This window comes from Centroberyx affinis, unplaced genomic scaffold (assembly GCF_046629955.1).
Source record: "Centroberyx affinis isolate AG114_WGS23_722 - 3 ecotype Tasmania unplaced genomic scaffold, CSIRO-AGI_Caff_v1 ptg004646l_1, whole genome shotgun sequence".
Taxonomy (NCBI): domain Eukaryota; kingdom Metazoa; phylum Chordata; class Actinopteri; order Beryciformes; family Berycidae; genus Centroberyx; species Centroberyx affinis.
Window position 1 is genome coordinate 90,843 of NW_027282245.1, and position 14,781 is coordinate 105,623.

Below are 14,781 nucleotides of genomic sequence, written 5' to 3' on the forward strand. Positions count from 1 at the left end.
AACACTACAGCAGCTGATATCACTGAATAGGTCCACCTCTGGCTTAAGGTGTGCTCTGTGATTACATCTGTAGAAGTCACCGCTCACCCTTGCTTTGTTTGGCGGGTTTTCCAAACCTTTTATGTTCTCATTATGCTAATTTTTGTATTTGTATAAATTCAGAAGGAACATCATGCACAAACGTTTAGGCTGGTGCCTTCTTCAGTCTTGCAGTGCGTCTGCAATTAAATCAGCTGATTTGCTTTGTTATTTTTTTGCGGGTTATACAATGATTTGTGCTGCAGTGGTCACTAATTAGTGATGCACAGGGGCATTAAATAACCCTGTGTTTTGACAGTTCTTTGCACCCTGATGAACATGGTGCATTTTTTAAACTTTCTGATGTAGCCCTATTAATAAAGGCTTTTTAATTCGTACAATTTGTACAAGAGGAGAGAGTCACCTGGGATCCTTTTGTTTCTAATTTTGTTTGCAACTGACAACATCCCTTTTTTCCAAATGGCACCTCTCCTGTTTTTGAAGCCATGGATTCAAAAGCATTCCTTTTATCTTTTTTGTTGAACAGCTGCTGCAGTGTTTGATTGGAATGAAAACCTGCAGACTCTTGGGTGTCGATGCCAAAGAGCTTTACAGAAAACAAAGGACGCACAAACAAAGATGACAGAAAGTAGAGATGGACCAAATGCAATTATAACTGAATATGTTGTAGACACTTTGCTAAAAGTGACCCTAACAAAAACAGAAGAATAAATATTGTCTCTTGGTATTCAGGATAATCTTCTGATGTTATGTCTCTTTCCCCCTCAGGAACACGATGAACCCATCCTTAAACATTTACAAGATATCAAAGTGAAATTCTCAGATCCAGGACAGCCAATGGTGAGTCTGTCTGTCGGTCGTGTGTTGAGTTAAGAGCGGCCGCTGAACTTGAGCGGTGAATCGTGTATAATGCTATAATTGCGTCTCATTTTGTCTCCAGAGCTTCTCATTAGAATTCCACTTTGAGCCCAACGACTTCTTCACAAACACAGTGCTGACGAAAACCTACAAGATGAGGTCAGAGCCGGACGAGAGCGACCCCTTCTCCTTCGACGGACCAGAGATCATGGGCTGCACAGGGTGAGGGCCAGGGTGGCATCTGAGTTACACACACACACACACACACACACACACACACACACACACACACACAGTTCATCACAAAACAAGTAACGGGGCCGAGTGCATTTGAAAATGTTCAAAATAATAATGGTAACACTTAACAATAAGGGTCACTAAGTTAAGGGTTAGTTAATGCTTAATAAGCATTAACTAACCCTTAACAGTTAACTAATGTGTAATTTACTAATGGTGTTCATTTTAACTAAGGTATTAATTTATACATTATTTAATAGTTTATATAGATGACTATTAAATGATGTATAAATTAATACCTTAGTTAACATGAACACCATTAGTAAATATTACCAGACAATTAGTTAACTGTTAATTAAGGGTTAGCATTAACTAACCCTTAACTTAATGACCCTTAAAGTATTACCAATAATATTAATAACTTTATTTTTAGAGCATTTTTCTAAAAACAATGTTTACAAAGTACTTTACATACAATAAAACACAGACAGTGATGTAAAAGGTAATGGAGATACACATACTGTAAGATGCCAATAGTGCAGTAAAATTTTGTTCATTAAATCAACAGTAATATTCAGGTATTACTGAAGTATTTATGAAGTATTATCAAGTATATCAATCATTGTCCAGCAAAATAATGTGGTTAAACAGTTTTTCCAGAGCAGGACTCTTATTTTGTAGTATTTCACTACCAATCCTTGAAATGAAGTTTATTCTACTGTCTATTCTTATGTCGGTCTTGCTTGAGTCATGACCTGGCATGCAAAAAATACATATCCTGACCGCTAGCAGCACCACCCCCACACCTTCTTATGTTTCTTCTATATCTACAATATCACTCTTCTGTCAGAAAGCATTTCCAAGTTGCTATAGAGCAGCACATCAGCTAGACTCCTAAAATGGATCCGAGCAAGTATTGACACCTCAACCTTCTGTTCCTCCTCCTCTTCCTCCCCAGCTGCACGATTGACTGGACGAAGGGCAAGAACGTCACGTTGAAAACAATCAAGAAGAAACAGAAGCACAAGGGCCGCGGCACAGTCAGGACGGTCACCAAAACAGTCCCCAACGACTCCTTCTTCAACTTCTTCAGCCCACCAGAGGGTGAGGAGGAGGAAATATTAATAAACCTATACATTGGTTATTGCACTGTAAAAATGAAAGCATTCCCAGTTTAAGGTCTAGTGTCAGTCGGAACTTTTTCACCACAGTAGAGGTGTATGGTTTAACTTTTTGTACTTTTTTTTTTTTGTCGTTTACAGTTCCAGAAAGTGGAGAGCTGGTAAGTTATTTTACCTCCTTGTTGTTTATACTTTTGTTTGTGAACCATTTCTTCCTCTTTGAGGTTTGGAAGACATTTGTGTCATTGTTGATCTTTATTTGGACCATAAAGACCTTTTTAATTACCTCTCTTTTCTTATTAATTAGCACACGGTTGATTAGGGCTGGGCGATATGGTTGAAATCAATATCATGATAATCATAAGGATTTTTCTCTATATCGATATATATCACGATATGTTTCATGTATGCAAAATCACGTTAAATAATCAAATTAATGTTCATCTCATTGAACCGAATGGTAATGTTAGGTGTGATGTCAAACAAAACTGAAATTTTCAAATAATATTCCTACCATTCCTCATTTTATAAGAGTTTTTATGTAAAATGTGGTTGTCATCAGTTTAGACAGCAGAAATGTGTGTCACGATATTAAAATATCTTCATATCATCACGATATGATTCCACTGAAAGAAGATAAAACGATAATATTGAATTTTCGCCCAGCCCTACGGTTGATGTATGTCTGCATTATAAACCCTTAAAGCTGCACTAGGCATCTTTTGCACGTTTGCGTCTCCCAAGTGGGTAAACTGTGATCGGGACTGTCTGTCTTCAGGACGAGGACTCGGAGGCGGTCCTGGCCGCAGACTTCGAGATCGGACACTTCATCCGCGAGCGCATCGTTCCCCGGGCCGTGCTTTACTTCACGGGCGAGGCCATCGAGGACGACGACGACGATGTGAGTCTCGCCGTCTCTCTCTCTCTCTCTTTCTCTCTCTCTCTCTCTCTCCCCTCGTCTTCTCTCAGCCTTCATCCTCGAGCTCGGCTGACCTTGCCGTAAATTAGATGATGCTGTTTGTTGGACTGTACACATGAAGTCCCACTTACTGTGTTATTCCTGCTGAGCGGCTGCTGGGCTTTGGCAGCTTCCCCAAAGGGAACGATGTCGGGGGGGAAAAAAATCAATTCTGCTCTCTTTTCAGCTGTCGGAAATTACAAGGAACGGTCCGGTAACTAGTTGGTTGAGAGATGAAATTATGTTGCGATTTGGTAGATGATTTAAGAGACTTGTCTGCAGTACTGATGCAGGAAAAAGTACATTAAGAGAGACTTCTGTAATGGCTATCACTGTATTTGTTTGGCACTTTTAAAAAAAATTGTATATCTGACTAATCTCGGTTGATCTAAACTCGTTCCTCTTTAAAATGTCTCCCTGGCTAATCCTGGTGTTTGTGTGCTTTGCAGTACGATGAGGAGGGAGAGGAGGCCGACGATGAGGTAAGACCGACTGGGGCCGGAGTTTATTAAAAACAAAAGGGGAGGTGTGTCTGTGTGTTGGGAGAATCCAAATGTCATTACTGACTGCTGCAGTTTTCAAGAGGCAGCTGTTTTCGGGGGCGATGTGTAAGACGTCATCCTTTAGGGTGTGAGGAGGAAACCCGGTTGTCTGAAGTTGTTCTCTGCTGTTCGTTGTTCAGGAAGGAGAGGAGGAGGCTGATGAGGAGAACGACCCCGACTATGATCCCAAGGTGAGATCTTCCCCCTGCTCTCTTGGTCTCTCTGGTATCCAAAAAAAAAAAAAGAAGCTAATTCAGCAGTTCTCAACCTTGTCGGCTCATGATCCCCAAAAAAACCAAAGTAAAGCGATGTGTCCTGGTGGCCCCCGATCACTTCAATGATCTTTTACACCAAATGATGAATGAATTTCAGCTGCCCTTTTTGGCTATTTACTTTAATTATTGTGAGAAAATCTTTGCATGGTTTAACTTTAATTGAATGGCCTTAATTCATCTGTAAATTCACAAGTAAACATTTACCACCAAGATTGCGAACATGGAAAACTAGAAATGCATGTATATTTTTCATCTGGTGACCTCCTGGGGGTCCTGAGCCGCAGGTTGAGAACTGCTGTCCTTTTAAAATGAGTTGTCAGATTTCAACATACAGAATACATACTGTCAAATGCATCTCATTTTACACCAGCTTTTGGTTTGCTTCAGCTTTTTTTATTTTGTCGTCGCAATCTCGATTCGGCTTCCAGACTTGGACACACAAATTCCACTAGCAGATAATCTTTATTTTCACGGTTTCCTCAGTTGCGACTTACTGTTGCGTGCTGTTAGTTAACCTGAACCTTTAATCTTTAGTAACACACAGCTGAAATATACTTAAAACTGAAGGATGAGGGCATCAGTGAAGGGATAGTTGTAGAATGAGAACATCATTTAGACTATTTTAACACTGTACTAAGGCTTTATTCAAATACATTAATTAATGTAGGAACCTATGGGAAAGTATTGCAAGTACACAATAATACACCCAGTAGTATTTAATGAAAATTGCTGCAATACATAATGTTTTAACACAATGTAAGTGTACAAATGTAATCTGTACTTTGTGTTGTTGCACTCTTAGATTTTTGTCGTACATACACAGCATTATTGTGCACTTCTAATACTTTTCCATGGGTCAATACACAGGATATTACACTAGAATATGGCCCTTGTTAAGTGTTACTCAATTGATTTTGGAGCAGTGGGTTCAGGGAAATTATTCTCACCATTTTCACTGGAATGCCTTGGAAGCTCTTTTCTTGTTGCTGCTTGTAAATTGGCCACTACGCACTAATTCTCTGAAAACCTTGTCAAAGTTTGGGGTTCCCCACCTCTGCATAATTAACTTCTTAAAAGAAAAACCTGAAAAAAAAAAAAAACAAGCATGACCGCCGCTTCTCCCTTTTTTGCTGTACGAAAACGTCTTTGACATTCTGTATTCTGCTAATTTTTTGCTTTTTTAATTTCCTATTCATTAATGTTTCTTCATCTCCGATCACTTTGGCATCCTTTGTCAGCTACTCTTTAAATTTTTCTTCACTAGGTTTAAGTGGTGTCAGTAGAAAAATAACCCTATCCTGGTAGGTACGGCTTGTGAATTGTCAGCTTACTGCCATCATTCCCTCTCCCTCAACCCCACCTCCACTTTTTTGGTTTTGCCCCTCTTCTTCTTCCTCTCCTCCTCCTGTTTTTCCATCTCCATCTCCATCCATCTCTCTGCACCCCCCCCCTCCTCCCCCCTCTCTGTGCTGCACCCCTCCCCTTCCCGACTGACTAACCTAGTGGGTTGTTGTTGGTTTTTTGAAATTTAACCCGTAGTGAGCTCTGCATTTGCACCTGTATCATTTCTGTATGTTGAAGCTAGTCCAACCCTTCCTTTTTCTTTTTCTCCGCCATCTTGAACTTGTTCCGTCCATAAAAAAAAGTCTAGTTTCTTTGTCAGGAAAAGGATTTGTTTACCATAAATGCTGTGGATTCTAAATATCAGTTTTTTCCATTTAAACATCATTGATCCATCCGTCCATGATTTTTCCCTCCTTCCTGTAAACATTAATTCTACTTGGCAAAAGTCTCTGCTGCCTTTTTTCTCCACATCGATATGCTGTTAGTGCCGGGATAAGAGCCTTGGAGGACTGCTGGCGCCGTGTGAATTAAGGCGGGAAACTACCAAAATAAAGGAAACTCCCAACATATAAAGTGTTTTAATGTGGCGCCGGGCCACCGAGAGCCGAGCCAGAACAGCTGCAGTGTGCCTTGGTGGTGTCGCTCCTACAAGTGTCTGATTTCTGTTGGAGGGACGCCACGCCCGAAGCATGATGGGAGCTTAATTAGCTTTAAGTGCACTTTCTGTCCCCTTATTTACACAAGTGTTTCCTTTTTATTTTGGCAGCGAACCGATTTCAGCACAATAGCCTAAGGTTATTTTTAAAGTGTTTACATTTATTGTCATAGAAAAATGAACAAACTTAAAATCTTCTCAGACTTCTGGGTGAGAAAATAGTCTAATGAGAACTTAACATAATCAATTATAAATCAATTATACTGCAACATCACAAAAATAAACCAGATGCCTGTAATTTCCTTCCTTGACTATCGGACCCAAACATCTATTTTGGATAATGATCAGGTTGTGATCTAAATGTGTAGTATATAGGGCTGGACGATATGGTTGAAATCAATATCACGATGATCATAAGAATTTTTTTCGATTGATATATATGACGATATAGCTCACATAAGCAAAATCGCGTTAAATAATCAAATTAATGTTCATCATATTGAACCGAATGGTAATGTATGGTGTGATGTCAAACTAAACTGAAATTTTCACATATTCCTACCATACTTATATGAAAAAATAGCTTGTTCTCATCAGTTTATACAGCAGAATTGTGCGTCTCGATATCCCAAAATCACCATATCATCACAATATAATCCCACTGAAAGACGATAAACGATAATATTAAATTATCATCCAGCCCTAGTAGTATATCCCCTTCCCTCGCATCTATAAATAACAAATAAAATCGGCTGTTTTCCTGGTGAATCTAAACCAAAACGTTACATCCAGCAGAGAGAGTAGAGGCCACAGTGTACTTGCTGCTCAAACACATTTCGGCACGTTTTGTGTGGCTAAAAGGAGACTTTTACAGGGGAAAAACAAAGCACCACATGAGCTCCGGTCTGTAATCCACACAAGCCCCTGTGTGTGTGTGTGTGTGTGTGATCGTCTGCCACTGCTCTAGAATATCACACGACTGGTGTGACAACGAATATGAAGGACGGTTTCAATATGATGCCACTTCTACATACTTTGGAAAATGAGTGGGTGCTTATCGCCTAATTCTACAGTCTGTTGATTACTGAACAGCGTATACCGACGTTACAGTGGAGCGTAGAGCAGACTAGAGCTGCAACGATGAATCGATTTAATTGATTAGTTGTCAACTATTAAATTAAAATCGCCAACTATTTTGATAATCGGTTTGAGTAATTTTTTAAGAAAAATAAGTCAAATTTCTCTGATTCCAGCTTCTTAAATGTGGATATTTTCTTGTTTCTTTACTCCTCTATGACAGTAAACTGAATATCTTTGGGTTGTGGACAAAACAAGACATTTGAGGACGTCATCTTGGGCTTTGGGAAACACTGATCCACATTTTTCACCATTTTCTGACATTTTATAGACCAAACAACTAATCGATCAATCGAGAAAATAATCGACAATGAAAATAATCGTTAGTTGCAGCCCTAGACCGGACGGTGACCCTCGCCCCCTTAATGTGGAAGCTGAATGCGTGTAGTGCGACTCATTCGTACACGTACTTCCCAACATCTGCTTGATTGTCATTGACTCTTGGTATTGTTGAGGAAGAAATGGAAAAGTACCTATACTAAGCAACGTTCCTCTATGCTCACTTAATGTGACCTTTGACCCATATTTAGCCCTTAAACTCAGAGTTTAATCTTATTATGGTGAAGCAGATTCAGTATTTTTGAGTCACAGGTTACATATTAAGTGAGCATATAGGAATGTTGCTTAGTATAGGTACTGTTCCATTTCTTCCTCAGCGGTATCGTCCGATAATAACTTTGTGAATTAATAACTCCACCCAGAATTTGTGACCTACACCTACAGGCACATGGGAAGGGGGCGAGGGTCACATGGCGTAAAGGCCTTGGTGTTCATACTTCTCGTGTTTCTCATGACAACCGCATGCCTGAAAACAAAAATTTCTCTCTCCATATCCCCCCAAAATGAACAAATAACTCGACCAGAATCGGCCGGTAGTTCCGGTTCCTCTTTGTTCAGCCAATCCTGGACGATTTGAGGTGGTGCACGACCTCACGCTACTCCAAAGTGTCAAGTGGTTTCGGCTGCACTTTTTCCGCATAGAGCATGAACCGGTTTTAAAACACCTACACCCTCTGTGTCCTGGTGGATCAGTGGTCTAAGAGCGTGCCATGTGACCGCGACATCCTGGGTTCAAATCCGGCCCAGGACCCTTTGTCGCATGCCACCCCCCCTCTCTCTCTCTCCCAATCTTTCCCCTCTCTCGATTTTGAACTATCTAATAAAGGCAAAAATGGCAGTAAAAAAAAGATAGATTTAAAATAAATAAATGAATAAATACCCATGTGTGTCCCATGGCTGCGGTGCTAGCATTCCTCCATGGTCACTTTAGACGATGATCCCAAGCACTTTTTAATCGGGTCTCTCTTGAAAAAGGGATTGCATCTCAATGAGACAACCTGGTAAAATACAGGTTAAATCAAAAGAAAATCACGGCCTTCGTAAAGAGGCAGCAATGCAGAATCATAGCCATCTTTGTCTGATGTGAATGCATCATCATCATCGTCATCATCACCACATCCATAGCTGTGTTGGTGGCGTCTTGTTCAGTCACATGTGAGATTCAAACCAGTTATGGAACTGAGAAACTTCAGATGGGACGTTTATTTCTGGCTTGTTGAATGTTTTAGGTCTGTTGAAGCGGCTTGGCTTTGTATAGACCAGATTTGAGTATGACAGGTGTGTGTTTGTGTGTGTTTTTTGGAGTGGTGTGTCCTCATAACAACATGTAAACAACCCCCCCCCCCTTCCTCCTCCCCCCTGTCCCTGTGATTTCTTGCAGAAGGATGCAAACCCCCCAGCTGAGTGCAAGCAGCAGTGAAGTCTGCCCTGGCTGCCTTGAGGATCAACTGCACTGTAACAGCTTCTCAAATTAAAAAAAAAAAAAAAGGAAAAAAAAACACACAAAAAAAAAACAATAGTTACTTACCGCCTTATAATGTTTTGTATTTTTCTTGGTAGAAATAATTTGAAGAAAAAAAAAGGGTTTCAAGATTTTTGTTACAAAAACTCATGGTAATATACTGGGAGCTGTGGCTCAATATACATAGTATTTTACTAGACCTGTTTTTTCCCCTCTCTTCCTCCTTCTCTGTACAATAGATAGAATGCAGAAAAAAAATCTCCCTCAAAAAGCATGAACTTGTTTCTTCACTGCTAAACTAGTTTGGGTTCTTGTGAAGTCTTTTGTTGTATTTGCTCTTAGACAACAGCTGTGGTTTAGACTGCATCGTGGCGACGTCAATTTATTAGCCCCTCCCCCTTCCCTCGCCCCGCCCCCTTCTCCTCCTCCTCCTCCTCCCCCTCCTCCTGCTACCAAAGCTCCACGTTGGTCAGTTCTGGTTGTCCCGAGGTGAATATTTTTTATTAGCACTTGTCAAAGCAGTGTGGTGTCTCCAGCTCTAGTGAAGGAGGACAGATGTGTGAACTGTAGCCTGCTGGGGCCGGGCGTCCAGTCCAGCGGGAGTCGGTTTAGGCCGCTTCCTACGCCGATCGTCCCGAACTACTTTCCACTCTTGATACATTCCAGTAAGCAGACTGGCAGGCAGCGGGAGAGAACGTTGCCTCTCTTGAAAGGGGGGGGCCTGCCTGTCCTTCGACTGGACAGGCCGGTCTAAAAAAAAAAAGAAAGAAAAAAAAAAAAAATTCTAACAGAACCATGTGTTGGCGCTGCTAAATTGAACAGGAATGAAGTCTGCTTCTATTTCCTCCCCCCACCTGACGCTCCTCTGACATCATTTGAGGCTTGTCGTGGCCCGGTGGTCGAGACTCTCTTTAACATTCCAGAGATTTCCTTTTCAGATGAAGGGGGGGGGGGGAGGGAGGTTCTGCAGGACGGCCAGCAGGGGGCCACCAAGCCCTCATCACCTCGTGCTTCAGGCTCCTCGTAGGCTCGCAGTGGCGTGACTGTCGTCTTTTCTATAGCACTTTGTACTACTGTGTGGTGAACCAGTGGCGTCCTCTCTGTCAACGGTTAGCTGTCTGAGTATTCCTTGTGAAGCGGCACTTTGTCTGACGGCCCCCGCTGTGTGGAGAGTTCAACTCCTGCTAACTGATTTGTTAAGTGCATTCCTTTTTCTTTCTTTTTTTTTTCTTTCTTTTTACCGTGGGAGTCGCACTCGGCCTGTTCGTAGAAGCCCTGCTGTAGGAACAGGCTCGGTAGATGTAGCACCGGGGATGAAAAGGAGAAAATAAAAAAGTCCAAACCAAGTTTTGAAGTCAGCTGACAGGAGGTTTGGGTCCAGCCCCACCAAAAAGTCTTTTTCGCCAATTTATGATTAAAATAAATTCATGACTCGTGTCGCCGATTCACGACCGAAGTTGGGCGACTCACATGCGTCTCAGTCCGACCCCTGAGGTCATGGTTCATTTTATCACTGTGAAGGAAAGAGGGGAAGAGCGGTAAGGCTGTAGTCTGTGGCCAACGACCCCCACCTGACCCCCACCTCACCCCCACCCCCACATAAACCCCCTCCCTCCTCTTTACCCAGAAGGCCACAGTGAAGCACGTCAGAGCAATACTTAAAAGCCAGAGGACTGAGAAGGAAAAAAAAAAAGTAGCTTACCTCCCTCCCACTCTGTTCTTATGCCTTTTAGTTGTCGGTGGTGTTGGGCAGCATCGTGTCCAGTGGCAGCCCCCCTCACTGCTGCCCCTAGTGGAGAGCCAGGGTATTTACTCAATTAGCTGGGAGGCGGGAGTATTCAAATCTGTTTATTGGAAAGGACGTGACAGGGTTTCTGTAGGGTCCTTTTTGAGCAGCTGTTGTCAAGGCAAAATGCTATGCTACAAAATACTAATGTACTCAATAACTGTACGTGTATGTTTATTCATGAATAAATTGGTTAAACGTGTCTTTTGTCATTGTGGCTTATTTTGAGCAGCTTTTTTTTATCATTGACCATGTGAAGTTTGTGTTTTCACATGTTCTTGAAGAGTTTGACTGATTTTAATAACTTTTATAGCCCATTACACCTTAATACAGGGCTGTTTTTAATGTTCATAGATATTACAGATGTAAACATATCTGTTCCTCCCCTAAATGTTTCCAAAATTAGCTGCTGCATACTGTCAGTCCTTGTATCATTGGGTCAGATGGTGCATTTCAGGGTAAATAATGGACTGGATATTCAATAAATCACTGAGCCATGCCAGCAGTGGGGCAGAAGTGTCAGCAGGTGGCGCCACACTGCAATCAGATTTCATTTGACACCTTTATTGACCTGTAAGGGGAATTTGATTTGCAGACAGGCGTTATAATAAAATCACTGAAATCACCACATCATAGACCAGAAAATATCAAGAGAGACAGCAGATAAAACCAGATAGATTTAAAACAAAAGTGGCAAAATGGAAAGTTGCTCTGCAGGGAAAACAGGCTGCATCAGGTTATGACACTCAAAGCTTCGGTGTAAAATACAGTATTTCTGTTCACCCTGCAGCCCGTCCAGTCATGCATAACTAAAATATTCATAGACTATGCTCTACCTACAGTTTACATGTGGACTGCTTGTCACTCCAGACATGTACAGGCCACATACATACATTAAAATAAGTTAATATGTAAATTAAACTGGAGAAACACCAGTTCAGCTCTGGACAATCCAAAGTTTTACCCAATTTGTTCACATTTTCTAAACGTATTGAGTGGTGGGGAAAAAAGCTTGTTGCAAAACATTTTTATTTGAAAGTGACTGTGTGCTGTAGGGGAGATCAGGACTACAGTGTTACATCATCACTGTGAGACGCCCTGCAGCCTGACCAAATCTGTATCCTCTTAAATCACACTGTAAAACTCATTTTTATAGACTCTCCTTTATGTAATAACCTTTAATTGTTTTGACCTCCGTTTTTATCACTCTTACCTTTCTTTTATATTTCTTACAATACAGGGCAGAAACTTCCTCCTGACACCACAGCTTCCCCCTGTGGAGCGTGTGGACGATCTGATTAGATTTGGGAGCACCTTGCTGCATAAATTTACATATTAATAAGGGAAAACCTGATTTTCTTGAAACTAAAATAACTCCTTAACGCTTTAAGATACAGAGTTCATATTAATGCCAACCATGTGCAGTCTCAAAAAGTCTTTTTTTATCACAGTTGTGCGTCTTCTTTGGGACGACACGTGTTACTTTTCAACACAGGACATGTTAACATGTGCTGTGTTTATATATATTGTCATATATATATACATTGTGCTAAAAATGACATCCTTTTTTAGAGTGTGATATGTGAAGCGAGGCTAGAAGACAAGAATGTTCATATGTAGAAAATTAATTGCCAATTTATGCATTATAATTAGCTTCATTAATGACCATATGAGAACTGCTCATGTTGAATATATCATGGTGATTATGGCAGCATTAGACAGCTCAAATGCCTCCTGCTTCCCTGTGTAAACCTCTGTAATTGAGTTTTGAAAAGATGAAGATTATTATTAGTAGTAGCAGTAGTAATAGTAGTAGTAGTAGTAGTAGTATCACAAAGGGCTGGCTTTCATTATCTAATAAAAATTTTTTTTATCAAATCCAAATATTCAGTAATGTAATGCTGGTTTTCAAAATTGAATTGCATAAACCTTATTATTCTTATTTGCTGGGTCTCAGGAGGCTGGATGTCACTGAGGGGGGCGGTGCACCTCTCCAGACACCCCCACCCCCCACCCCCCCCTCGCCCCTCCACCCCCACCCATCATACACACACACACACACACACTGTGACCAGCAGCCATCCAGGCAGACAGACCAGCCTCCACACACACTACAACCACACCGCAGTCACCAGCGGCAGCAGTAGCAGCGGCAGCAGCATCCCATGCCTTCACCTGCTCCAGGATAGACAGACAGACAGACAGACAGACAGACAGGACTACAGACAGGACGACAGGCAGGCAGAAAGGTGGAAGACGCGTTCACGGTCCCGGGCAGGCAGCGGGGAAGATGCTGGAAAACGGGGGGAAGGTGTTCAAAGAGGGTCTGCTGGAGAAGCGGAGCGACGGGCTGCTGCAGCTGTGGAAGAAGAAGCACTGCGTCCTGACCGAGGACGGCGTGCTGCTGCTGCCGCCCAAGCAGCACGACCACCCGCAGCACCACCAGCCGCACACCGGCGGCGACACCGGCCGGGTCAAGGAGCTGCACTTCGCCAACATGAAGACGGTGGACTGCGTGGAGCGCAAGGGCAAGTACGTGTACTTCACGGTGGTCATGACCGAGGGGAAGGAGATCGACTTCAGGTGCCCGCAGGACGAGGGCTGGAACGCGGAGATCACGCTGCAGATGGTCCAGTACAAGAACCGGCAGGCGATCCTGGCCGTCAAGTCCACCCGGCAGAAGCAGCAGCTGCTCGTCGTGCAGATCCCGGGCCAGAAGATGCTCCGCAGCTCGCCAAACGTTGCGTGACCTGCGGGCAGCCTTGGACATTCATTCGCCATTTGCGGTAAGACAGAGGAGGGAGATATGAGAGAGAGAGAGAGAGAGAGGGGGGGTTTATGAGGTTCCGGTGCGGACCGGGGACCACCAGGGGGGGTTCCCCGGTAAAACGAGGACTATAGAGCTGGATTTCGCTGTTGCTTTATTCCCTGGAAATCCACACACCGTGAGAGAGTGGATGAGGACGTCTGTTCCGCTCATAGGTTTCACTCTCCGCCACCTAATTCTCCACCAAATCAGCACATTTCTTCCCACACGCGGCTCCTTTTAGGACTAAATCTTACAAAATGTGGATGTATTTGCGGGGATCCTCGGTGTTAAGGAAAAGTTTGGGAGCTGCTACAGGCCCGCTGCTCCCCCGCACGGAGGTGAAAATCCTCCGCAGGAAAATGTGCTTGGCTCCACATTCCCTAGCGAGGTTTGATATTCGATACACGGGCTTCGTCTCTCCTTGCCCAAAAACACGGCTTTACGCGCGGCGGTGAAAGCCGAAATCCCTTAAATAATGCAGCTAATCACCGTCCATTAATGCAGGAATTGGTGCATATATGTTTATATAATCTCTTGCATTTAAAAACACGCATAGGTAGCGATCTCAGTGTTTTACCCTATCTAGGTCGATGGTGTTAAAGTGAAACAATTGTGGACTAATCACATTCATGCTCCAGTGGATCCAAATTACGCATCAAAGCGCACAAACTTATCGCGCGCAAATATCGAACGCAGTCAGGTGAATCGCCCACTTTGAAGCCCCATCGCTCAGTGGGGGGGGGGGGGGGGGGATTTCATCATGCACTCTCACACTCTCACCCTTACTCTGGTCTCATCAGTATGCTGCCATAGAGAGATGTGTGTGTGTGTGTGTGTGTGTGTATGTATATTTTTTTCAGTCCAAACCAAACGCCACAGCAGCTGATTTCACTGATTAACACAACTTCAACTGATCAGGAGGAACTGATCAGTGAAATGAGCTGCTGTAGCGTTTGGTTTGGACTGAAAACCTACACACACACACACACACACACACACACACACGTCTGTCTACATGGCACATGGCTGGAGACTCCTGCTGTAACATGAGGAGACAACATGGGCTCAGAGGTTTCAGGTGATTGGAGACTCAGGGGCGTCAATTCACTAAAACACCAAAACATCCACAACCTGCTTATATTGGCTAGTTTTCTGGGGACAAAGTGAAGCGATTATTGATAGCTGTTTGGTCAATGTGATCAATTAGACACAGGTCTCC

General features: G+C 42.7%; 2 protein-coding genes across 7 annotated transcripts in view; both read left to right on the plus strand.

Moving 5' to 3' along the window:
• LOC139665645 (nucleosome assembly protein 1-like 1) overlaps nt 1-10,955 on the plus strand; it is a 34,273-nt gene extending 23,318 nt beyond the window's left edge. For 5 of the 6 annotated variants that reach the window (XM_071544728.1, XM_071544729.1, XM_071544730.1 and 2 more), the window contains 8 exons: nt 808-879; nt 980-1,119; nt 2,093-2,238; nt 2,397-2,416; nt 3,034-3,156; nt 3,663-3,695; nt 3,896-3,946; nt 8,887-10,955. In XM_071544728.1, coding sequence (XP_071400829.1) covers nt 808-879; nt 980-1,119; nt 2,093-2,238; nt 2,397-2,416; nt 3,034-3,156; nt 3,663-3,695; nt 3,896-3,946; nt 8,887-8,925 — 624 coding nt within the window. In that variant the 3' untranslated portion in view covers nt 8,926-10,955. The remainder of the gene's footprint in view (nt 1-807; nt 880-979; nt 1,120-2,092; nt 2,239-2,396; nt 2,417-3,033; nt 3,157-3,662; nt 3,696-3,895; nt 3,947-8,886) is intronic. The other variant, XM_071544731.1, reaches the window with a different exon arrangement.
• A 2,004-nt stretch (nt 10,956-12,959) lies between these two features.
• On the plus strand, nt 12,960-13,502 carry phlda1 (pleckstrin homology-like domain, family A, member 1). Its single transcript, XM_071544734.1, has one exon. It carries the CDS (start codon nt 13,044-13,046, stop codon nt 13,500-13,502), a length of 459 nt encoding a protein of 152 aa, XP_071400835.1. The 5' UTR covers nt 12,960-13,043.
• Nucleotides 13,503-14,781: the final 1,279 nt, after the last annotated feature.